The sequence below is a fragment of the Oncorhynchus kisutch genome, linkage group LG10 (assembly GCF_002021735.2).
Source record: "Oncorhynchus kisutch isolate 150728-3 linkage group LG10, Okis_V2, whole genome shotgun sequence".
Lineage (NCBI taxonomy): Eukaryota > Metazoa > Chordata > Actinopteri > Salmoniformes > Salmonidae > Oncorhynchus > Oncorhynchus kisutch.
In genome coordinates this window covers 56,502,964-56,529,289 of record NC_034183.2, presented here as the reverse complement: position 1 = coordinate 56,529,289, position 26,326 = coordinate 56,502,964, and the positions used below count along the sequence as shown (strand labels likewise).

Here is a 26,326-nt window from a genome sequence, read left to right as displayed (position 1 = left end):
TATAATCAGGAAATTAGATTTTTAGCCCCTGTAGTAGTAAGTTACAGTCCAGTTGTTACCTCTTATACAGGAGATCTTCTTAGAACTTCCTGTCTGTGATAGCCACTAACTCTGTGGCTTTCCATAGCTAACCAACCAGGTTCAATGTTAGCTAGCTAACATTAGCTATAACTAACCAAGCAAATGGCTCTGAGATACGAATAATGAGATCATACACGTCACTTTAGCGAGCCAGACAGCTAATGTTGAAACTTGAAATGAAAATTACTTTTACTTGAAAGATTCATGCAGGATAGCAACGTCATGAGTTGGGATTACGGTTCATTGTTTAGCTAGCTAACTAGCTACATGTCTTAACAAAAGACTCCACTATGTACGTGTCCATTTTAATAGAATGTCACTGCAACAACCGTTATCCAGAGCAACTTACAGGGCCAATTAGTGTAAGTACCTTGCTCAAGGGCACATTGACAAATTTTATTCACCTTGTCAACACGGGGATTCAAACCAGCGACCTTTCGGTTACTGTCCCAACGCTCTAAGCGCTAGACTACCTGCTGCAAACTCTTTACACTCACTACAGCTGTCTGGGATGTTACAGATGAGATGTGTATGTGTGTGTGCGTGCGTGCGTGCGTGCATCGGGGAGTGTGAAGCGGATGCTACCCCAGGATGTTGTTTGATTTCCTCCCCCGTGTACAGGATCAGCCTCCCTCTGGGTGTAAAGAGACATAGAGAAGAACAGAGCTGAGACCCGGGCCACCAGCCAGGCCTCCAGCCCACGTCTCTGGGCCTGGGCCACCTGACCAATTCTTCTCTGGGCATAAGCCAAGATTATTGCGCTGTTTAGTTCACCAGATGCTGCAGCGCCACTGGATGAGTTCCGTCTGGCCTGGATGGGCACATATATAAGGGGGATTAGAGTGTTGCTGGGGCTGAGCAGCGGGTGCCGGCAGGAGGCCGTCCACACACAGCTGTGTGTCTCTGTGTTTCATAATGCCCCAGCCTCACTCCCACCGCCCCCTCTGAAATATTACTTTTGTGACTGACCGCCTTGATTCCGTCTTATGTATCAAAATTTGAAGCGGTGTTTTTTACATTGGATAAAAGCAGAGACACAGAGCTACAAAATTGTATATCAAACACAGCATTTGAGGAAGAATGGGAAAGTGATTCTGCTTTGAAAGTTGATAAACTTGTAATTTCGCTTTTGAGAAAATGGCCTTTGAATATTTTGGTACCTACTGGAGAGCCCTTCTTTGTCTACACCCATTCAGCATCGTTCACACCCTCTTAAGCTTTAACTAGACCAATCTCTTTAAAGCTTGATCCGAGCGTTCTGTCCTAACAACAGCAGTCAAGCACCCAAGCTAACTGGCAAACAGTTGTCGCAGTGACATTCTATTAAAATGGACACTTGCTTAGTGGAGTCTTTTGTTGAAACATGTAGCTAGCTAGCTAGCTAAACAATGAATCATAATCCCAACTCATGATGTTACTACCCTACCCAGAGCCTGATTGGTGGAGTGCTGCAGAGATGGTTGTCCTTCTGGAAGGTTCTACCATCTCCACAGAGGAACTCTGGAGCTCTGTCAGAGTGACCATTGGGTTCTTGGTCACCTCCATGACCAAGGCCCTTCTCCCCCAGTTGCTCAGTTTGGTCAGGCGGCCAGTTCTAGGAAGAGTCTTGGAGGTTCCGAACTTCTTCCATTTAAGAATTATGGATTTTTTTGGTACCCTTCCCAGATCTGTGCCTCGACACAATCCTGTCTTGGAGCTCTACGGACAATTCCTTCGACCTCATGGCTTGGTTTTTGCTGTGACATGCACTGTCAACTGTGGGACCTTATATAGACAGGTGTGTGCCTTTCCAAATCATGTCAAATCAATTTAATTTACCACAGGTGGACTCCAATCAATCTCAAGGATGATCAATGTTAATAAGATGCACCTGAGCTCAATGTCGAGTCTCATAGCGAAGGGTCTGAATACTTATCTAAATAATGTATTTCTGTTTTTTATTTTTAATACATTTGAAAAAACATCTAAAAAACAGTTTTTCTTTGTCGTTATGGGGTATTATGTGTTGATTGATGAGAGGAAAAAATAATTTAATCAATTTTAGAATAAGGCTGTAACGTAACAAAGTGTGGAAAAAGTCAAGGAGTCTGAATACTTTCCGAATGCACTGTATCATATAAACCATAAAGTATTTTTAACGTTATTCACTTTTTATCTATTGATCTATATTGGGTTTTGCATCTACAGTATTTTCAACAGTATTATTGCTTCTTGTGAGAGTTCTTGATCCAAACCCAAACATATCCATTTCCTTTCAAGGACAAAAAGTCATCATAAAAACTTCGCAATAACCAACAAGGTACCAATTAGATGCCATGTCTATGAAGGTTTACTAAATATTGGCAACCTGTATGTGACAGAGGGAACTGTTGCCATTACAGGGCTGGTTAGGTTGCCAAGTCCTGTTTAGATCATGTCAGCACGTGTGCTCATATTTCATGTCCCCGTGGTTGCCACTGGTGGCTGGTGACAGCTCCTATTCACTGTAATCCAATCTGGCGAACAAAGCCTTTCCCTGATGGAAAATATCAGATGGTAAATCTCTCATGGCGAGAATCGGGGGTTCTGATGAACACCATTATAGGTGGAAACTGTTGCAACATACAGGACATTCTCGTTATGCAATAGCAAACCATTTTAAACAGGAAATTAGTAGAGGAGCTACCTTAAATAATCTAACTGCAAATCAAGGAAATCATTTGACCTCTGTCATTGCCAACAAAGGGTATATAACAAAGTATTGAGATAAACTTTTGTTATTGACCAAATACTTATTTTCCACCATAATTTGCAAATAAATTCATAAAAAATCCTACAATATGATTTTTGGGATTTCTTTTTCTCATTTTGTCTGTCATAGTTGAAGTGTGCCTATGATGAAAATTACAGGCCTCTCTAATCTTTTTAAGTGGGAGAACTTGCACAATTGGTGGCTGACAATTTTTTTTTTTTGCCCCACTGTATATGCGCAGGGTGTGTGTAACGGCTGGGGAGTCAAGCACATCTCAGAGAGCTCCCCAGTTCTCTGGCAAATGGTGTTTTACTCCCTTCTCCCTGGCTCTGGATCGGCTGGGTTTTTTCTTTCCCTTTACAAACTTTCACTATCAAATACTTTTTCCAAGAAAAGGGAAAGTGAAGAGGTTAAGAAAAATCACTACTCTCCTGCACTTTTTCTTCAATGGATCTCTCTGTCTCTCTCTCTCTGTCTCTCTCTCTCTGTCTCTCTCTCTCTCTCTGTCTGTCTGTCTGTCTGTCTGTCTGTCTGTCTGTCTGTCTGTCTGTCTGTCTGTCTGTCTGTCTGTCTGTCTGTCTGTCTGTCTGTCTGTCTGTCTGTCTGTCTGTCTGTCTTTTTGTCTGTCTGTCTGTCTGTCTGTCGTGTAGGACTTTGTTTTGAGCCCTGGCTCGCAGTCTAGTGTGTGTGTGTGTGTGTGTGTGTTAATGTGTGTGTTTATTATATTGTGGCCTGGCTCTCATATAAAGTGTTCAGTACAGAGTGGTTACTTTGGGCTTCATTCTGACTCACTGCCTACTCCCTGCGGTCTACCATCCACTGTAAGAGCTGCTAGTGTGTATATATGCACGTGTGTGTGTGTGTGTGTGTGTGTGTGTGTGTGTGTGTGTGTGTGTGTGTGTGTGTGTGTTTTCCACAATGAACATTATTCTGTTTTGAATGTTATTCTATCTTTGAAAATGGCTTTGTTTTTGTCTGAAAACTAGAAGAGAATGTTCTCCGGGTCACAGTACAAATACACTAAATGTACAAAACAAAACTGCTCTTTCCATGACAATGTCAATAGACTGAACATTAATGTCACAAGCTCAAATGCCTCTACAGTACCTATCAGCATCAAATGGGATCCATGTTCTTTATACGCTGAGTGTACAAAACATTAGGAACACCTACTTTTTCCATGACATAGACTGACCAGGGGAATCCAGGTGAAGGTTATGATCCCTTATTGATGTCACCTGTTCAATCCACTTCAATCAGTGTAGATGAAGGGGAGGAGACAGGTTAAAGAAGGATTTTGAAGCCTTGAGACAATTGAGACATGGATTGTGTATGTGCGCCATTCAGAGGGTGAATGGGCAAGAGAAAATACTGAAGTGCTTTTGAACGGGGTAATGGTAGTAGGTGCTAGAGGCACCAGTTTGTGTCAAGAACAGCAATGCCGCTGGGTTTTTCATGCTCAACAGTTTCCCGTGTGTATGAAGACAGGTCAAACACCCAGAGGGGAGGGTGGGGGGTGCAACTCAGAAGGTGTTCTTAATGTTTTGTACACTCAGTGTATAACCTCCTTCTAATCAGCTGATGTTTTCCAGGATTATGATCATATATACTGAACAAAAATATAAACACAACATGCAACAATTTCAAAGATTTTACTGAGTTATAGTTCATATAAGGAAATCAGTCAATTGAAATAAATTCCTTAGGCCCTCGTCTATGGATTTCACATGACTGGGAATACAGATATGCATCTGTTGGTCACAAATACATTTAAAAAAAGGTAGGGGCGTGGATTTAAAAAACAGTCAGTATCTGGTATGACCATCATTTGCTTCATGTGGCGCGACACATCTCCTTCACATAGTGTTGATAAAGCTGTTGATTGTGGCCTGCGGAATGTTCTCCCACTCCTCTGGATATTGGTGGGAACTGGAACACGCTGTTGTACATGTCGATCCAGAGCATCCCGAACATGCTCAATGGGTGACATGCCTGGTGAATATGCAGGCCATGGAAGAACTGGGACATTTTCAGTTTCCAGGAATTGAGTACAGATACTTGTGACATGGGGCTGTGCATGATCATGCTGAAATGTGAGGTGATGGAGGCGGATGAATGGCACGACAATGGGCCTCAGCATATCATCACGGTATCTCTGTGCATTCAAATTTCCATCAATACATTTTATAGTTGTGTTCATTGCCTGTAGTTTCTGCCTGTCCATACCATAACCCCACCATGGGGCACTCTGTTTACAACGTTGGCATCAGCAAACCGCTCGCCCACACGACGCTATACACGCTGTCTGCCATCTCCCTAGACAGTTGAAACTGGCATTCATTCTGAAGAGCACACTTCTCCAGCGTGCCAGTGGCCATTGAAGGTGAGCATTTGCTCACTGAAGTCGGTTACGATGCCGAACTGTAGTCAGGTCAAGACCCTGGTGAGGATGATGAGCACTCAGATGAGCTTCCCTGAGACAGATGAGCTTTTCTGACACTTTGTGCAGAAATTCTTCAGTTGTGCAAACCCACAGTTTAATCAGTTGTCCAGGCGGCTGGTCCCAGATTGAAGAAGCTGGATGTGGCATTGTGCTGTGTGACAAAACTGCTAATTTTTGAGTGGCCTTTTATTGTCTCCGGTACAAAGTGCACCTGTGTAATGATCATGTGGTTTAATTAGCTTCTTGATATGCCACACCTGTCAGGTGGATGGATTATCTTGGAAAAGTAGAAATGCTCACTAACAGAGATGTAAACACATTTGTACACAAAATTTGAGACAACATTTCTGGGAACTTTTATTTCAGCTCATAAAACATGGGATCAACACTTTACATGTTGCGTTTATATTTTTGTTCAGCATCGTAAAGTACTGTAGCTGCTAGCTCAGGAGATTTGAAAACCTGTCCTGTGATGGAGAGGAGGTAGCATTACCTCAAGAGGCCCAGTTATAGAACATTTTCATTAGACTTTAATGAAACCCTGTGGCCTTCGTCTTTAATCACAGTTATCCAGTCAGTGATGGTAGCCAGGCCAGGAGAGAAGAGAGGCAGTGGCAATGCAGCCTAGACAGAGCAGAGTGAGTGGTCTGGGAAGGGAACCGCTGAGCTTGTCTTCTGAGACATGACCTGTCCTTCGTTCACCTGGGGCACTTGGAGAAGTGCAGTACCCCTCTCTTCTCTTCTGTACTGCAGCTCTGCAGCTCAACAACCCCTCATTAGTAATAGATCAACTTTGAGAAATGGAAAGTGAATGTTTGATACTGAGTCATCTCGGTTAGCCCAGAACCTAAGTAATGCATAATAGGCTAGCTGCTCGATTACCCATACATGTTATGGGAAGGGACCAAGAAATGGTAGAATGAGGAGCTCCACCTACTCTCTTTGCAAGTTACGGGCTGTAATTTCCCCTCCCCTTTGAAATTTGATTTGTCCAAAATAACCAGTGATGAAAACCTAAACACCAGAACTACTGCTGCTCGTTATCCTACACATCCTGTTCAGTCCCGACAGATTCTACGGTACCAGTTATGTTTATGCAAATCTCTCCATGAGTAATTAGATACTAACCTTCGGTTTTTGTCACTAAGATACTCAAACTTTCATGTTTGTCAAACCCCTGGACAGCAGAACACTAATAATTGTTGCTGATTGGACTATCCTGGTTACATACAGATAATTGAAAAAAAGAAAGATATTTTACCTTTTTTGCTGTTTGGGGATAAGTGTAATTCGTTCAGTACTGAAGAACCAAAACTAAGATCCCAGCAAATATGCCCATTCTACTCCTCAGCCATGAGAGCTTTTAGCATTCATTTACACAGGAGTCATAGACAGTCTCCTGCCAGAGCTTTTAGCATTCATTTACACAGGAGTCATAAACAGTCTCCTGCCAGAGCTTTTAGCATTCATTTACACAGGAGTCATAAACAGTCTCCTGCCAGAGCTTTTAGCATTCATTTACACAGGAGTCATAAACAGTCTCCTGCCAGAGCTTTTTGCATTCATTTACACAGGAGTCATAAACAGTCTCCTGCCAGAGCTTTTTGCATTCATTTACACAGGAGTCATAAACAGTCTCCTGCCAGAGCTTTTAGCATTCATTTACACAGGAGTCATAAACAGTCTCCCGCCAGAGCTTTTAGCATTAATTTACACAGTAGTCATAAACAGTCTCCCGCCGAAGCTTTTAACACCCCTCTGATGTTGTTGTGGAAAACAAAGCTATTTCATGGAAATCAAGCTATAGTGTTAATGGAGATCAGCTAGCTACCGCTATAATGCGGCAAATTCATTCTGAAACCTGACAATTGCATAATGTGGCTCTCCTCCTCATCTCATCCATATGGAACAGAGAGATTTTTTCGCTTACTGTAGTGTTCGGTTCTGCAGTGCTTCCCCACAAGCTTCTCATTAGCCCAACAGAGAGCATGGCTTCTGAATATTTCAGACTTCATCAACATTACTAACATTTTGCCAATAGGCAGCTGATGTATAGCTGAACCATGTTAAAGCCCCTGTAGATAAACAGAAAAGCTTTTAGTTCAGCAGTGATGGTGTGTTTATTGAGAATGCAAGAGGCACTGGTTTGTCATGTTGTGCCGAACATAATAGTTGTGCTTTTGATAGAAGCTGTATTGTTTGGGAAGATTATTATCAGTCTGTTACATAATGGACAAAGGCCTCAAAGGTGGTAACATACTCTACTGTTGTGTCTATACAGTATATCCAGAACCAGGACAGAAAGGGAGAGGAGCAGAGAGGCAACACAGGAAGTGTGTGAATGGCAGTGACTCTTCACAATCTGACCATTAACAACTTTTTCTTATCTCTGCGTGAAATTGTGTTCTTATGCACGGTCCGTCTCAGTAACTAGCAGCGCAGCAGAGTTGTGCCCGTAACCCTGCATCTGAAGTGTGGGGAATTTGATTGGTGCAGGATGTTTGTGGAAGGGAACGAATGACAGCAGGGGGAGGAAATGCTAATGACGTTTGTCCGCAATAAACAGGGCAATACATCCTCAGGCTGATAGATGCACATGACCTCTGCAGTGATTTTGTTACACTCTGGAGTCAGTCTGAGCTGAGGAGGAAGAGTGACATCAGAAGGCTTTTGGAACTCTAGTGAAGCAGAGCAGAAGAAAAATACAGACGTTGTAAAGCGAGGCATTCTGAGGCTATTCTCTTTTGTCATTTCTTTCTCTAAATGCTCCACTTACCTCAAATGCCTGCCTATCCCTTCCCTGGATGTGCTTAGCTATCGATGACTCAGAGTAGGACGTAGGATTTCAGAGTAATGCTTTTCCAGAGTTCTATCTATTTCTCTGGACCCACAGAGACTCATATACAGAGTAGTACCCTACACAATTTTTTGGGAATCCTGTAATTGTCATGGTAAAGTTAAGCAATAAGGCACAAGGAGGTGTGGATATGGCCAACATACCACGGCTAAGGGCTGTTCTTACGCACGACGCAACACAGAGTGCCTGGATACAGCACTTAGCCATCGTATATTGGCCATATACCACAATCCCTGAGGTGTCTTATTGCTATTATTAAGTCGTTACCATCGTCATTAGAGCAATAAAAATAAATGTTTTGTCATACCTGTGGTATACGGTCTGATATATCAGCATTCATGGTTAACACCCAGTTTATAAAACAATATAATCAGCAGTAACATACTGTGAGTTGAATACCGTAGATTATTGAACATTACTGTGAAAAATGCTACGTAAAACACAGTAGCAGTTCACTTACTGTATTTGTGAATATTCTAAATAGAATGTTAAACAAAAAGCACACAGGCAACCAAATCAAAGCAAATCCTCTGAACCAATGTCATATTTATTCTTAGTCAATTGGTACCTGTCTTGTTATTTTAGATGCATTGCTGTGTTTGTGGCCATGCTGTTTTATATTATTGTAAAAATGTACAATCAGAAAGGCACATGTTCAATCATTTTCCATTGTTAAAAGTAAACCAAGCACAAATATAATAGCAGCTACATGTAAAACGCAGGCCCCTTGTGGAAATTAGGCGAATTGCAGCCTGAACTCAAACAACTCTCCCCTCCCCCAACCAATACAATAGATTACAATACCAGTACTGGTACCGTAAATGGATTACAGTAAATACATTGTTTACGGCAACTTAGTGGTAGCCAGTTACCTGTAAGTTACTGTAAAACAACAGTAATCATTATCATATTTCACGTGCTATACTGCAGGTAAGATTTGTCATATGTGTTTTTACATGTACAGAGTGCGGTCCTAAATTCACACCCTTGATAAATATGAGAAATAATGACTTTAAAAATAAATAATACAATGTTATGTATGCTCCAAAAAAATGGGAAAATGTACTATTTTATACTAATGCAATTGCTCAGGGAAATAGATTTTGTTTAAGAAGTAATATATTTTTTTCTCAAAAAGGTAGCTGTCAAAATTATTGACGCCTGTAAAGATTCTTATAAATAAAATAGTAAAACGTTTTATATTTGGTCCCATATTCCTAACACGCATTGACTATGTCAAGCTTGTGACTATACAAACTTGTTGGATTCATTTGCAGTTAGTTTTGGTTTTATTTCAGATAAGATTTTTGTGCCCAATAGATATGAATGGTGAATAATGTATTGTGTCATTTTGGAGTTACCTTTAATGCAAATAAGAATAGAATATATTTGAACATTTCTATATTAATGTGGATGCTACCACAATTTTGGATAATTCTGAATAAATTGTGAATAATGATGAGTGAGAAAGTTACAGAGGTTTAAAGATGATACCCCCAAGCGCATTTCATGTCTTTATTGAAGATAATTGTAACACTGATTTGTGATTGGTTGAAAAGGGTACAGTCCAAGGTGAGGCATGATGGGATTATACTTAAACCCTGTCATTTCGTGCTGCTGTTATTTGGCGGTTTGTTTGATTTATTGAGCGCAACCTTTGATTTATTTTCAGTTATTACCAGTTTAGGTACCTGTCTACATTCTTTTTGTCATTTTCTTTGTATAAATGTACAGTTTTTATTTCTTTAACCTTTATTTAACTAGGCGTGTCAGTAAAGAACAAAATCTTATTTACAATGACGGCCTACCGGGGAACAGTGGGTTAACTGCCTTGTTCAGGGGCAGAACGATAGATTTTTACCTTGTCAGCTCGGGGATTTGATCCAGCAACCATTTACAGTGGGGCAAAAAAGTATTTAGTCAGCCACCAATTGTGCAAGTTCTCCCACTTAAAAAGATGAGAGAGGCCTGTAATTTTCATCATAGGTACACTTCAACTATGACAGACAAAATGAGAAAATAAAATCCAGAAAATCCCATTGTAGGATTTTATGAATTTATTTGCAAATTATGGTGGGAAATAAGTATTTGGTCACCTACAAACAAGCATGATTTCTGGCTCTCACAGACCTGTAACTTCTTTAAGAGGATCCTCTGTCCTCCACTCGTTACCTGTATTAATGGCACCTGTTTGAACTTGTTATCAGTATAAAATACACCTGTCCACAACCTCAAACAGTCACACTCCAAATTCCACTAGGGCCAAGACCAAAGAGCTGTCAAAGGACACCAGAAACAAAATTGTAGACCTGCACCAGGCTGGGAAGAATGAATCTGCAATAGGTAAGCAGCTTGGTTTGAAGAAATCAACTGTGGGAGCAATTATTAGGAAATGGAAGACAAGACCACTGATAATCTCCCTCGATCTGGGGCTCCAAGCAAGATCTCACCCCGTGGGGTCAAAATGATCACAAGAACGGTGAGCAAAAATCCCAGAACCACACGGGGGGGACCTAGTGAATGACCTGCAGAGAGCTGGGACCAAAGTAACAAAGCCTACCATCAGCAAGGGCATTGAAAATGAAACGTGGCTGGGTCTTTCAGCATGACAATGATCCCAAACACACCGCCCGGGCAACGAAGGAGTGGCTTCGTAAGAAGCATTTCAAGGTCCTGGAGTGGCCTAGCCAGTCTGCAGATCTCAACCCCATAGAAAATCTTGAGGGAGTTGAAAGTCTGTGTTGCCCATCAACAGCCCCAAAACATCACTACTCGAGGAGATCTGCATGGAAGAATGGGCCAAAATACCAGCAACAGTGTGTGAAAACCTTGTGAAGACTTCAGTTTGACCTCCGTCATTGCCAACAAAGGGTATACAACAACGTATTGAGAAACTTTTGTTATTGACCAAATACTTATTTTCCACCATAATTTGCAAATAAATTCATTAAAAATCCTACAATGGGATTTTCTGGATTTTTGTCTGTCATAGTTGAAGTGTACCTATGATAAATTACAGGCCTCTCATCTTTTTAAGTGGGAGAACTTGCACAATTGGTGGCTGACTAAATACTTTTTTGCCCCACTGTAGTTACTGGCCCAGTGCTCCAACCACTAGGCTACCTGCCACCCCAGTTAGCTACCCCTGCGCTGTAAATAAACATCCAACCTGGACTTTGCACTTCCTGTTGCCTCCTCACCAAAGGCTCACACACATGGCACTAGACGCCTGACTGCCAACATTTTTCCCCCGATTCTATATGGAAATTCAGTGCGCAGTAGGTTTGTAAACTACGTTCAGAGGTGCTAAGTACACTCGACCAGTAAATGCTATTGGTGTGTCTTAGTCAAAATCTCCACCAATAGGGAGGCTTCCGTTACAGTTGGAAGCAAGGATAGAGGAAACCGTATGTGCTAGATCTGATGCTCTTACCTTTTCATCTTTGTTTTAGTCTTTTAGCCTGATTTTAATAAGCTGTTTGTATTTATCTATTTATTGACAATACATTTTTGGAGTAAAACTGTTCCTGACGTTTTTATGTGCCCAGTAACGGCCAACTTCACCACAGTACTGTAAATCAATTACAGTAACATTGGATACTGTCAAATACGCTACGGTAACATACTATTCCTTCCTAACTTACTGGCTGACAGTAAGTTACTATAAAAACAGTTGTTTTTTTACAGTGTGTTGCCTACAGAGTAGAACATGCCTGTGTGTCATTCTTTCGTCACTAAGTTACAAGTGATGCCAACCTGTATCCGGGGGTGGCAGGTAGCCTTGTGGTTAGAGTGTTGGGCTAGTAATGGAAAGGTTGCTAGATCAAATCCCCAAGGTAAAAATCTGTCCTCCTGCTCCTGGACAAGGCTGTTGTTCAGTGGTTGTCATTGTTGTAACGGCTGTTGGATGAAGGAGAGGACCAAAGCACAGCGTGGTAAGTGTTTCTCTTATTTAATGAAGAAACTGACCACTAAATAACAAAGAAACAACCGAAACAGTTTTGTCTGGTGCAGACACACAAAGACTGAAAATAACCACCCACAAAACACAATGGAAAACAGGCTACCTAAATATGGTTCTCAATCAGGGACAACAATTGACAGCTGCCTCTGATTGAGAACCTTACCAGGCCAAACACAGAAGTAGAATATCATAGACAAACTAACATAGACAACCCACCCAACTCACGCCCTGACCATACTAAAACAAAAGACAAAACAAAGGAACTAAGGTCAGAACGTGACAATTGTAAATAAGAATTTGTTCTTAACTGACTTGTGTAGCTAAATAAAAGATCTGCTCAACTTTTGATGATATTATTGATCTCTGTGGTTTCACTTTGCCATTGAAGTGACCTAGTCTGCGGCTGACCGGGCCTGCTCGTGTGACATAGTCTGTGGCTGACCGGGCCTGCTCGTGTGTACTACCAATGTATTCATCTTTCTTTTCTGTTTGTGTTGCACTCCATGATCAGAGATGAAAGGCTTTTAGAGAGGGGTGGAAGGTGCCCTTCATAGTGGAGTAATATTGAGGGGTATCCTGCAGCAGCCTTAATGGAGCAGAAAGGCCCCCTTCCCTCCCTCCTTCCCTCCCCTAACCTCCTACCCTGCCACTACCAACCCTGAGACGCCATGGGGCCCCTTCATCAGATAACGCCAGCAGTGACAAGCCCTGCTCTGTCTACTGCCTGTCACACACTGAGGGGGGCCATTCCTCCTCCTCAGCTTTGCACGGCAAACACACAAACATGCATGAATGCACACACACACACACACACACACATGCATGAGCACACACACACAATTGTACTGGACAGGTTTAGGGACTAACACAACTAATTATGTATTGTACACAGTTGAGCTCGTCCACCTTCAAAATCCTGCAGCACAAGGTTTTTATCTGTAAATCAACAATTGCAGTCTTTATGCTTCAAGTTCAACTAATCAAATCTGAATGGAGATTATCTTAGTTTTTTTTTTTTATAAACCCTCTACATCCTTCAGATACAATCTTGTTCTGGCACAAATGTTATTCCCTGAGCATATGTTTTCAATTTATGACTAAGAACAAAGTACAAGAACGACTGTTTCCCAAGAAATGTAGGTGGCTTTAAATTCAAAGGTATCTCTTCCTGGAAAAAATATCATGTTCTGACACCATCCTCTCTGACATCGGAGGGTCTGCTGTCCGGACCTCTGGCAGTCTCTATGGGGGTGCCACAGGGTTCAATTCTTGGACCGACTCTCTTCTCTGTATACATCAATGAGGTCGCTCTTGCTGCTGGTGAGTCCCTGATCCACCTCTACGCAGACGACACCATTCTGTATACTTCCGGCCCTTCTTTGGACACTGTGTTAACAACCCTCCAGGCAAGCTTCAATGCCATACAACTCTCCTTCCGTGGCCTCCAATTGCTCTTAAATACAAGTAAAACTAAATGCATGCTCTTCAACCGATCGCTACCTGCACCTACCCGCCTGTCCAACATCACTACTCTGGACGGCTCTGACTTAGAATACGTGGACAACTACAAATACTTAGGTGTCTGGTTAGACTGTAAACTCTCCTTCCAGACCCATATCAAACATCTCCAATCCAAAGTTAAATCTAGAATTGGCTTCCTATTTCGCAAAAAAAGCATCCTTCACTCATGCTGCCAAACATACCCTTGTAAAACTGACCATCCTACCAATCCTCGACTTTGGCGATGTCATTTACAAAATAGCCTCCAATACCCTACTCAACAAATTGGATGCAGTCTATCACAGTGCAATCCGTTTTATCACCAAAGCCCCATATACTACCCACCATTGCGACCTGTACGCTCTCGTTGGCTGGCCCTCGCTTCATACTCGTCGCCAAACCCACTGGCTCCATGTCATCTACAAGACCCTGCTAGGTAAAGTCCCCCCTTATCTCAGCTCGCTGGTCACCATAGCATCTCCCACCTGTAGCACACGCTCCAGCAGGTATATCTCTCTAGTCACCCCCAAAACCAATTCTTTCTCTCCTTCCAGTTCTCTGCTGCCAATGACTGGAACGAACTACAAAAATCTCTGAAACTGGAAACACTTATCTCCCTCACTAGCTTTAAGCACCAACTGTCAGAGCAGCTCACAGATTACTGCACCTGTACATAGCCCACCTATAATTTAGCCCAAACAACTACCTCTTTCCCAACTGTATTTAATTTTAATTTATTTATTTATTTTGCTCCTTTGCACCCCATTATTTTTTTATTTCTACTTTGCACATTCTTCCATTGCAAAACTACCATTCCAGTATTTTACTTGCTATATTGTATTTACTTTGCCATCATGGCCTTTTTTGCCTTTACCTCCCTTCTCACCTCATTTGCTCACATTGTATATAGACTTGTTTATACTGCATTATTGACTGTATGTTTGTTTTTACTCCATGTGTAACTCTGTGTCGTTTTATCTGTCGAACTGCTTTGCTTTATCTTGGCCAGGTCGCAATTGTAAATGAGAACTTGTTCTCAACTTGCCTACCTGGTTAAATAAAGGTAAAATAAATAAATAAATAAAACACCTGTTGCTGTGCAAAAAAAAGACGAAGTGCAAAAGAGACCATGTAGTGTAACGTCCTCCTTTTCCCGGGAATAATGGGGTTGATATGCATGTAGCTGTTATTATGATCAGAGTATGTAATACTTCCATGTTTTGGTCATAATCCTCGTTATTGCCCACACTATGGACCCAAAAAGAAAAAGACCACAATTGATGAGGGATACACACTACAGTTCAAAAGTTTGGGGTCACTTAGAAATGTCCTTGTATTTTAAAGAAATTCATTTTTTTAATCTATTAATATAACATCAAATTGATCAGAAATACAGTGTAGACATTGTTAATATTGTAAATGACTATTGTAGCTGGAAACGGCAGATTTTTAATGGAATATCAACAGAGGCACATTATCAGCAACCATCACTCCTGTGTTCCAATGACACGTTGTGTTAGCTAATCCAAGTTTATCATTTTAAAAGGCTAATTGGTCATTAGAAAACCCTTTTGCAATTATGTTAGCACAGCTGAAAACTGTTGTACTGATTAAAGAAGCAATAAAACGTGCCATTGGAACACAGGAGGGATGGTTTCTGATAATGGGCCTCTGTACGCCTATGTAGGTATTCCATAAAAAAAATCTGCTGTTTCCAGCTACAATAGTCTTTTACAACATTAACAATGTCTACACTGTATTTTGAATCAATTTGATGTTATTTTAATGGACGAAAAATGTGCTTTACTTTCAAAAACACGGTGATTTCTTAGTGACCCCAAACGTTTGAACGGTAGTGTATGTCCAAGTACTTACTCTCTGCATGCAGAGATTGTGGTGCACCAAATAGTAGGTCTAACTAGTGAAATACCTCCCAAGGAGCAACCATTAGTGTGCAGAACTATTACTGCAAATGGAGAAAACCATCATGTGTTTCACAGTCCTATCAGATATCATTGTGGGCTGGTTATGTTTACACAGCAGTACCCACATTCATGGACTCTGAAGTGGGTCACATATACAATAGAGTATATATTACAGGAAAAGAAAAAAAGGAGGTGAAATACAGCCTATTGTAAACCAATCACCATACTGCTAGACGTTTGCTCTTTATGTGCCCCTCAATAGCATCATTAAACATAAAACCTGGCCACATAATGCCCTCACAATAAAAGACGGACGGACGGACAAAAGACAGACAAAAAGACAAAACAGTATTTGCTACAAATCCCTGCTGCCTCATGACAGTATCAGTATTTACCATAGATGCTATACTAAAACAGAGCAGTCATGAACGACCTGTCCTGAGATGAAGTACCTGGCGTTTATTCCCCCGCCATTATGAATTCACTGGTGTGTATTGACCCCTGTCATCCCATCAAGGCTTTTCATCACAAAGCTATGTTTCTGCTTCCTGAACAGGCAAAGGACTATTATTTTATATAACCAGCTTCAACCAGAGGCTAATCTGCATTCCTGGGCCAATATTTTTCTAAAAAGTTGAAAGCGCTTCAGCTCAGCTTTAGTATATTATGCAGTTCACCAGCCCTGTGGAATCTCTTCTGGCTCTAAGTACAGATGCAGTAGAGAGGAGAGAAGCTGAATTGTAAGTGACTTGTTTTTAGAGCAGGTATGACCTCCAAGTTAGCTATAGACAACAAGAAAGGATGCTTGACGAGCCGTTTGTTAAAGCCTGCTGACCATGGCTGTGAAAAGCCGTTTTGGGGGGCATTGTGCTCAAACTAAAAAAAGAGCAATCCCAATTGCAGTCACAGACTTGTTGAGCAAATATTAGGCTACTTTGATTATTTAGTTACATTAAATGGTCACATCTTAATGGAAAATTAAATGACATAAATAAATAACCCTTAGTCTCAAAGTAATTTCATAACTCTAATAACTTGGAGGAGGTTCTTATATTTGTCCTGTTCACACAAGTGTGTAATGCAAATACATTTTTTTGCATATGCCAACCCCCCCTGAGACACCAACAGGGAGTGGGGCTACCATTGTACAGCATCCCTGGAGCAATTAGGATTAAGTGCCTTGCTCAAGGGCACAGCAACAGATTTATGGCGCTTATCAATGACCAAATCTGCCATTTTCAACAACTTTAACCATGAACTGCAGGCAGTGAGTTCAGAACAACAAAAACACCAACAACAAAGACTTTGGGGGGAAATATTACTACCACCCAAAAGGCCACTTTGGGGACTGGAAGGGCAAAGGAGCATGTGCTCTGCTCAGGTAGAGCCCTATCTGAGCACATGCCTGCTGCTGACTCCGAACCTTACTGCAAGGTCACTCAAATGTGCTTAAGTCATGGAAGATCATATCCCCCTTCATATAAGGCTTGGAGATAAGATAAAGTGGATGTGAGAGGGAGTAGAGGAGGGAGAGGTAGGAGGGAGATGACCACTGAGTACACATCCTGTCAACAGTGGGTGGTGTGGGCAGCTCTCCTCTAATGGTTCCTGCACAGCTTAATCATTAGACTACCACACACACACACACACACACACACACACACACACACACACACACACACACACACACACACACACACACACACACACACACACACACACACACACACACACACACACCATGCACCGGAACAGCCCTGAGCTCTCTGCCTCCTGCCTCTCCTCTCTCACACGGCCAAGCAAAACAGATGGGGCCGAAGGAGAAGTAAATTTTTTTTTTTTTAAACAGCACCACTGGTCTCTGTTCAACCTCAAGGGGATGCATTTATCACTGGGCACACTATTAAAGCAAAAGACTGGCTGATGTTCTTAAACAATGGCCATTTTGTCTCAGCCACATGGTGTTCAACTCCAGTTCAACCAAAGTGTTATACGCTGCATGTGGCTGAAAACCAGAAAATATTAAGAAACCAACTTATGACTTGACAGATTTTAGCCCCATTACCTCCCTATGGCATAGCAGATTAGAAGACAGTTGGCTGTTTGTTTGTCATCTGTTGACTCTTAATAAATAAACACAGAACAGGGCATGTCTATGTTGTCTATGCGGTGGGTAAAGGTCAGAAATCCCATTGGTTCGTCTGTGTGGGAGTGGTGGTGTACTGTTAGCAGTACACCACCTCCTCCCCGTCTCCTCCCTCTCCCCATCCCGCTGGGTTTTGGACCGTACTGCCGCCCCTCTATGGGCCCCCACTGAAGCCATCCTAATCTCCATTGTTCTTGTGGTGGCTGCCTCCCTGTGAGGCAAGTCCCAATCAACAGCATAGCCTGCTCCCTCCCTATAGTCCCCCTTACTTCTCTTCTCACTGCTTTTCCTAGATCCCCCTCCCTAAAGCAAACAGATATCAACTATGACACCAAACAGGGCTGAACAGGGTCGGCCTCCGTTCAAACCTCCCGTAGCCCTCCCAGTGCAACCCAACCTGGTTCTGTCTGTCTGGCTACATCAGATCTCACGCTGATCCCAGCCCTCCCTAGGCACCGCTATGTCTGTTTATTGGCTACCTTTGAGTGCGTTCTGGGAGGTTTGTGTGGAGGTAGTGCTGAGGTGGCTGCGCTCGCCTGGAAGCCATGTTTTAAGGGAGCTCTTGAATGACCGCAGAGGTTTTTCTGGGAGATGCAGACGCTTGTCAGCCAATGTATTACCGGCACCTCTAGATTCAGTTTGGTTTCTTCTTTGCTACAAACTTTGCCTCCTGTGTAGACTTTCCCTGTAACGGCATCTTAGTGTTTAGACCACTGGTTACTTCAGGTTATTTTGCTTGTCTTGTTCTGTAGAGCTCTGGACTGTGTGTGTGTGTGTGTGTGTGTGTGTGTGTGTGTGTGTGTGTGTGTGTGTGTGTGTGTGTGTGTGTGTGTGTGTGTGTGTGTGTGTGTGTGTGTGTGTGTGTGTGTGTGTGTGTGTGTGTGTGTGTGCGTGTGTGTGTCTCTGTGTATGTATGTGCCAGTGTGTTTTGCATGTGTGTGTGTACTGTTCAGCTCTACTGGTTCCAATGGGAGAGGGATGAGCTGTGTGAGTGAGTCTGGTGATGTCATGTTGAGGTGGGTGAGGCACAGCACACACATGTTTATAGTGAACACATGGAAGGGATTGGATGGTATCTGGATCTGTGGCCTCCTGAAGTATCATATACTGAGAGAGAGAGAGAGAGAGAGAGAGAGAGAGAGAGGTTGTTTTTACACATCAGCCACAGCATTCCCTTGACAGCCAAAACATGTGACTAAACTAAATACACTGGACGTGCTTCAGTTAAAATCATTAGAGAAAAATATACAGACTGTCAATGTAACTGGAAATGTACACAAACCATGTCTATCCATATACGGCTATAAATTCCCTTTGACATAGTAGCTCGGATTCTGTAGTGGCCCAAACTAGTGCGAAGCGATTAACCCAAATGTCTGTTATTTTCCGTTCAATTATTTGAATTCCATTGTGTTTTCTTTCTTGAGAGATAAATCAGATCAAGCCCGAACTGTGCGATGTAGGCGGGTTGTTGTTTCCAACAGGCCAATATTTTTGTTTAGCACAGAAAACATGGTAATTAACTACAACGCCCATAATCCACTGCATGCATACTTGTCTGGTCTGTGTTGGCAGACAGAGAGAAGAATGCTCGATCGAGAGGGATAGAGAGCAGTTGATTCCCGAGGTATCTCTACCTGAAAATACCTGATCTAAGTGATTGACAGTTGGTATTCAACAGTCATAAAAGTTTGTCTTCTTTACTTCTAAAATAGTGATTTTGTCAGGCAGCATAGGCAGAAGCTCTATAGAGATGAGATGATTATTTGGAATGAAATAATAAAGTCATCAAATAAAAAAATGCAACATTCACAAGAAATATTTATTAAAGTAAAGTAATGTGAATAAATGATGGTGATAAGCTGTAATGGACAGTCACTACCATCATGGGACTTGTATTATTTATTTGTATTTTATGTTGTTAAAGCATTCAACCCACAGAATGCATGGTGCATTTAAAGTCTAAAAAAACTATCAAACCTAAATTGAAAACTGTGATTTAAAAAAAAATGTTTTAACCCGAAACCGAACAGACCTCAAAAAGCACCCTACTAGACGTGTAGGCTTCTTTTAAAGAGCCAAATTAGAGACCTAGGCCTTTCCACTCTATCAGATAAGGATAAACCTAGAAAACAGGCCTGGTGTGAGGCTGAGCATTCCACCGCTGCTGCCTGCTACACACAAGGCTGCCTTTGTCTGCCCACTCTATCTCCACATGGTGGGTTCTCTTCCTTTGGGCTGTGTGGTGCTGGAGGATGTATGTGGTGTACTGGAGGTTGTATGTGGTGTGTTGGAGGATGTATGTGGTGTGCTGGAGGTTGTATGTGGTGTGCTGGAGGTTGTATGTGGTGTGCTGGAGGATGTATGTGGTGTGCTGGAGGATGTATGTGGTGTGCTGGAGGTTGTATGTGGTGTGCTGGAGGATGTATGTGGTGTGCTGGAGGATGTATGTGGTGTGCTGGAGGTTGTATGTGGTGTGTTGGAGGATGTATGTGGTGTGCTGGAGGTTGTATGTGGTGTGTTGGAGGTTGTATGTGGTGTGCTGGAGGTTGTATGTGGTGTGCTGGAGGTTGTATGTGGTGTGCTGGAGGTTGTATGTGGTGTGCCGGAGGTTGTATGTGGTGTGCTGGAGGTTATATGTGGTGTGCTGGAGGATGTATGTGGTGTGCTGGAGGATGTATGTGGTGTGCTGGAGGTTGTATGTGGTGTGCTGGAGGATGTATGTGGTGTGCTGGAGGATGTATGTGGTGTGCTGGAGGTTGTATGTGGTGTGCTGGAGGATGTATGTGGTGTGCTGGAGGATGTATGTGGTGTGCTGGAGGTTGTATGTGGTGTGCTGGAGGATGTATGTGGTGTGTTGGAGGATGTATGTGGTGCGTTGGAGGATGTATGTGGTGTGCTGGAGGATGTATGTGTTGTGCTGGAGGATGTATGTGGTGCGTTGGAGGATGTATGTGGTGCGTTGGAGGATGTATGTGGTGTGCTGGAGGTTGTATGTGGTGTGCTGGAGGATGTATGTGGTGTGTTGGAGGTTGTATGTGGTGTGCTGGAGGATGTATGTGGTGTGCTGGAGGTTGTATGTGGTGTGCTGGAGGATGTATGTGGTGTGTTGGAGGTTGTATGTGGTGTACTGGAGGATGTATGTGGTGTGCTGGAGGATGTATGTGGTGTGCTGGAGGATGTATGTGGTGTGCTGGAGGATGTATGTGGTGTGCTGGAGGATGTATGTGGTGTGTTGGAGGTTGTATGTGGTGTACTGGAGGATGTATGTGGTGTGCTGGAGGATGTATGTGGTGTGTTGGAGGTTGTATGTGGTGTACTGGAGGATGTATGTGGTGTGCTGGAGGATGTATGTGGTGTGCTGGAGGATGTATGTGGTGTACTGGAGGATGTATGTGGTGTGTTGGAGGTTGTATGTGGTGTGTTGGAGGTTGTATGTGGTGTACTGGAGGATGTATGTGGTGTGCTGGAGGATGTATGTGGTGTGTTGGAGGTTGTATGTGGTGTACTGGAGGATGTATGTGGTGTGCTGGAGGTTGTATGTGGTGTGCTGGAGGATGTATGTGGTGTACTGGAGGATGTATGTGGTGTGCTGGAGGATGTATGTGGTGTGTTGGAGGTTGTATGTGGTGTGTTGGAGGTTGTATGTGGTGTACTGGAGGATGTATGTGGTGTGCTGGAGGATGTATGTGGTGTGCTGGAGGATGTATGTGGTGTGTTGGAGGTTGTATGTGGTGTACTGGAGGATGTATGTGGTGTGCTGGAGGATGTATGTGGTGTGTTGGAGGATGTATGTGGTGTGCTGGAGGATGTATGTGGTGTGTTGGAGGTTGTATGTGGTGTGCTGGAGGTTGTATGTGTTGTGCTGGAGGATGTATGTGTTGTGCTTGAGGTTGTATGTGGTGTGCTGGAGGATGTATGTGGTGTGCTGGAGGATGTATGTGGTGTGCTGGAGGTTGTATGTGGTGTGTTGGAGGTTGTATGTGGTGTGCTGGAGGTTGTATGTGGTGTGCTGGAGGTTGTATGTGTTGTGCTGGAGGATGTATGTGTTGTGCTGGAGGTTGTATGTGGTGTGTTGGAGGTTGTATGTGGTGTGTTGGAGGTTGTATGTGGTGTACTGGAGGATGTATGTGGTGTGTTAGAGGATGTATGTGTTGTGCTGGAGGATGTATGTGGTGTGTTGGAGGTTGTATGTGGTGTGTTGGAGGTTGTATGTGGTGTGTTGGAGGTTGTATGTGGTGTACTGGAGGATGTATGTGGTGTGTTAGAGGATGTATGTGTTGTGCTGGAGGATGTATGTGGTGCGTTGGAGGATGTATGTGGTGTGTTGGAGGATGTATGTGGTGTGTTGGAGGATGTATGTGGTGCGTTGGAGGATGTATGTGGTGTGTTGGAGGATGTATGTGGTGTATTGGAGGATGTATGTGGTGCGTTGGAGGATGTATGTGGTGTGCTGGAGGATGTATGTGGTGTGGGGACCACCCAGTTGTGGCATCCAGGAGCAGAGAGAGGTTTGGTAGGGAGATAGTGGGGACTGGAGGCATACACTGTTCCACCACCACTCACCATATCCACAAACCTCTGATGACATTTAAGTGCATTTATACTAGAGTGGTTTGGAAAGGGCTGTTACAGGCCGTAAATTCCCTTTGTCATGATTCCGTTATTAAAGATGTTTTTTGAGAGTGTAATGGAATAATTTTAAATTATAGGTACAGACTAAAGCGGGATTTTGCTTAGATTACGTTTTATTCTGTGGGACTTAAGCCCTTGACTGAGGACAAGTGCGTTACATTGAACTCTAAACATTGATAAAATGTCGTTCCCTGCTGCGCTTCTGCATTAAAAACAATATCCAAACCAACTCCTCTCTCTCTCTCCCTCCTTCTTTCACCCTCTTTCTGAGTAAACATATTCTTATTAGCTTTCAGTCTCCAGAATAGAATGCAATGCTCAAATTCACTATCAAATCTGTATGCATATGTGACTGGAACAGAACCAGCCTTACATAACGCTCTGCTTCCTGTCAGGAGATGCTTTACTGTAATTACTTACAGAAAATAAATGCCTTTAGTTTCTTCATCTGATTACTAAAGGCCCTAAAAATCCATCTGTCTGATTCAAACCACAAAATGCCAGTTGAACTTTTCTTGCTCCATTGTTCAAGAGAAAACATATAAGCACTCCACCCCCCACCCCCCCCCCTTCTTTGTTGCAGTTCACATCATCCTAACGTTCATGATTATGTAGTTTGACTATTGAAGTCCGGCCAAAACAATAAATCATTGTGCAAATGAGTTCTTGTCCATCGATGCAAGATGTCATGGCATCATTGTATTTCCAGATTTAGCGTAAATAATATGGCGTCATTATGTGTAATGATTGTCTTACTGTTACGGTTTCCAAGTCTTGTGGGGGTTCATATCATATGATCCTTTTGTGCCAACCTCCCATAGTACTATACAGGCAGACAGACTGAGGACTGTTTCATTAGAATTGATTTAACCTCATGCCTCTGAACATGACAATGAATATAAAAAATGGCGTCACCATGTCTGTCTATATCACATCTCTCATAATCCTTATGGTATCCTCCCCAGGCTTGCATGTAAGTGCCAAAGGGTATAATGACTGCATGTTTATTATTTGAATGAATGGGCATTCTTGGCCTTTCATTTTGATGTAATTACAGTGTTCTGCCACAATGAACAGGGAGCAGACAGGTTGTGAAGTCCCATCAGAGACAAAGCAATTTGACAGTCCTTTTATTTCTATGTAGTTGGCTGCTGGGGGGGTGGCTCCTTCCCCTCCATGCTTCCCCGCTTCTTCAAACAGACAAAACACCATGAAGTGAGGCACACTGCAGACCTTGGGCAATAATACATCATGGTTTTCTAAGACTGCTCACCAGGGGCCTGCCTTTTCATGGATCAATTCCAGAAAGTAGAATAACCTTCCCTGTAATAATGACATATTCCACATTTTTGCATTCATTTAACTAGGCAAGTCAGTTAAGAACAAATTCTTATTTTCAATGACAGCCTGTGTTTTCTCTGGGGGGGTGGGTTAACTGCCTTGTTCAAGGGGAGTACAACAGATTTGTACCTTGTCAGCTCGGGGATTCTTCCGGTTACAAGTCCCACGCTCTAACCACTAAGCTACCCTGTCACCCCATGGTTCATGTTCTGTATCATGAAAAGTCCTGAAGTGCATGGTATTAAAGCAGACTTTCTTCCCATGTTTTTGACCAGATAATTTCAAGTATCGTTCTAATTATTTAGAACCGTGAGGAGTCGCCTCATCCTAAAAACACACACATGGGCTCACTGAACAACCACAGAACACAAGCCTACATGAAGATGAACAGGGCACAGGAAAGTACTTCAGACTTCTGTGGAGCGACACAGATCGGCTACTAAAAGCACCAGAGAGGAGCATGGGATGGGACCGGACAGCACTGGCTTGCGTTGCCAATTAACAGGCATCTGGATGTAGTTGCTCCACCCAGGCCAGCGGGGCTGGATCCCCAGCAAGGCCAGGCAGGGCTCTGCTCACTAAACAAACAGCCAGACCTGCCATGATTAGAACCAGAGGTCCAGCCCCTCTCTCTTAGATACACTCCTGTGCTTGTCAAAGGACCAGTTTTAATAACACTTCCTGCAGAGGGGAGAGTTCCTTTTCTGCCCAGGCAGCTCTCTGTGGTCAGAGTAGAGAGGGAGGGCTCCGTAGAAGAGAGACAGATGTGGTAATCCAACCTTGAGTTGGTTTGAACATTTTTGTGAATGAGGAATAAAAACAGTGCGCGTTTGGGCCTGGGTTTGGGCCTTCTGATTCAAGGCTGAATAATTATTCTGTGGGATTTTAGATTCACTCTGCGAAGGAAGTCATAACACAGTAGTTCCTGCTAATTGCAATTATCATAAAATGTTGTATTTACACATGGAAAAATATATCAACCATCCAATATGGACTCTGAGCTGTTATTCAGGGATTGAGGCCAGATGGCTGTAGCAAACAGATCCATTAAAACCGATCCTCTATCTCCTATAAAGTCTGTTGTCAACAGGAACAAATTATGGGAATATAACAGGACCCTATTAAGCAACATATGAGAGTAAGTGATGTAGGTCTCAAAGCCTTGGCTCAATGACACACAACATTTCCCCCTCCTTTTCATCCCAATTTAGTGCACGCTAGATTTGACCAGCATTAGCATTGGGGAGCCCGTGCCAGGGAGCGGGAGGAGGGGAGCGTACAGCACCGTGCCACACTGGCGATGGAGGTTTAGCATTAGATGGCAGGTCCTTCAGGAAAGCTGAGCTCGCCACATGCCATTCACATGACAGAGGAACAGAGTGCAGCGCTGAACGGCGAAGCCACAATTCCACATAGCCTGCCGCTGTGGTTGTGGGGGCTGATGATAGCAGATCGTGAGTGTTGGCAGCAGCCTCGGTGGTTCCTTATGAGTCTTCGATGACATCCATCAGGCTGAGGAGAGCATACGTTGTGGGATTTAGGCTAAATCCATGGCTGGATGGACGGATACACACAAATGCTTGGCATGTTGGGGACACGTTGCCTGGTGCTTTAGAGTACAATATTGGTCCAGATGTGTTTTCTCTCCCAGCCATGTTGTTCCACTCTGCCAGTGTATCTATGGTCTGCCTTTGGCACACTGCAAATGCACAAAGTTGGAACACATGGAAATTCTGTTCAATTATTGCTAATGAGGATAACTTGATGTGGAGTTTGTATCCTGTACCAATGTGACAGCATGTTGTGCAGAGCGTGATAAGCTGAATCCCCAAGAACATGTGACTTCATTGTGATGGAATGAGCTCAACTCACATACATCAGGCCATGGATTTGGAATCCTGTCAAATCCTTCCAAACGTTCTGCAGCAGGCAGCAGTAGGATAGATTGAAGACAGGGCCCTTTTCCCTGACAGGAAACCAACCCCAAAGACTCTTTATACAGCATGTCTTGTCGAAATGTTCTTCTCTCACAGCACATATCATCCTAATGTCGATATGGACTGTCATTCAGTCATGAACTAGGTGTTGAGGGCCTACAGTTAGTTCTCACCTGTAGCGCTCATGTGGGATGTTCATTTCCAACAGGAAAAACATCAGGTTCACAGGACTTTGGGACAAAAGTGGACAGCTGAGCGAGTTGAGACACATGGTTTCTCTATGTGCTTTGAGAGAATGTTAGGATAACATTTTAACAGCTGTTCCTGCCTTAATCAAAACCTTCCACCCCACCTCCCCTTTGCCACACCCTCATCCCTCTGCTGTTGAACCGCCCATTCAATCACCCTACCCTGGATGAGTTGGAGGTTGGGCTGGATGGTGGATGGGTGTCACGATCGTCGTAGTGAGGAGACCAAGGCGCAGCGTGATATGAATACATGGTCTATATTTAATGAAGAAAGAACAACGAAAAAAACTTACAAAACAACAAACTTGACGCTATATAATCTAAATGTGCAGACACAGGCAACTAAACATAGACAGCGTCACGTCCGTTTGTTGTTTTGTAAGTTTGTTTCAGTGTTCATTCTTTATTAAATATAGAACATGTATTCATATCACGCTGCGCCTTGGTCTACTCACTACGACGAATAACCCACGAAATACCCAAAGAAGATGGCTGCCTAAATATGGTCCCCAATCAGA

General features: G+C 43.0%; 1 protein-coding gene across 1 annotated transcript in view; it reads right to left on the bottom strand.

Moving 5' to 3' along the window:
- Positions 1–846: 846 nt before the first annotated feature.
- Positions 847–26,326, bottom strand: part of LOC116375951 (dynein heavy chain-like) — a 36,363-nt gene continuing 10,883 nt past the window's right edge. The window contains exons 2-3 of the mRNA XM_031834975.1: positions 20,191–21,407; positions 847–892 (exon numbers count right to left, since the gene is read on the bottom strand). Of these exons, the coding sequence (XP_031690835.1) occupies positions 847–892; positions 20,191–21,407 (1,263 nt within the window). The remainder of the gene's footprint in view (positions 893–20,190; positions 21,408–26,326) is intronic.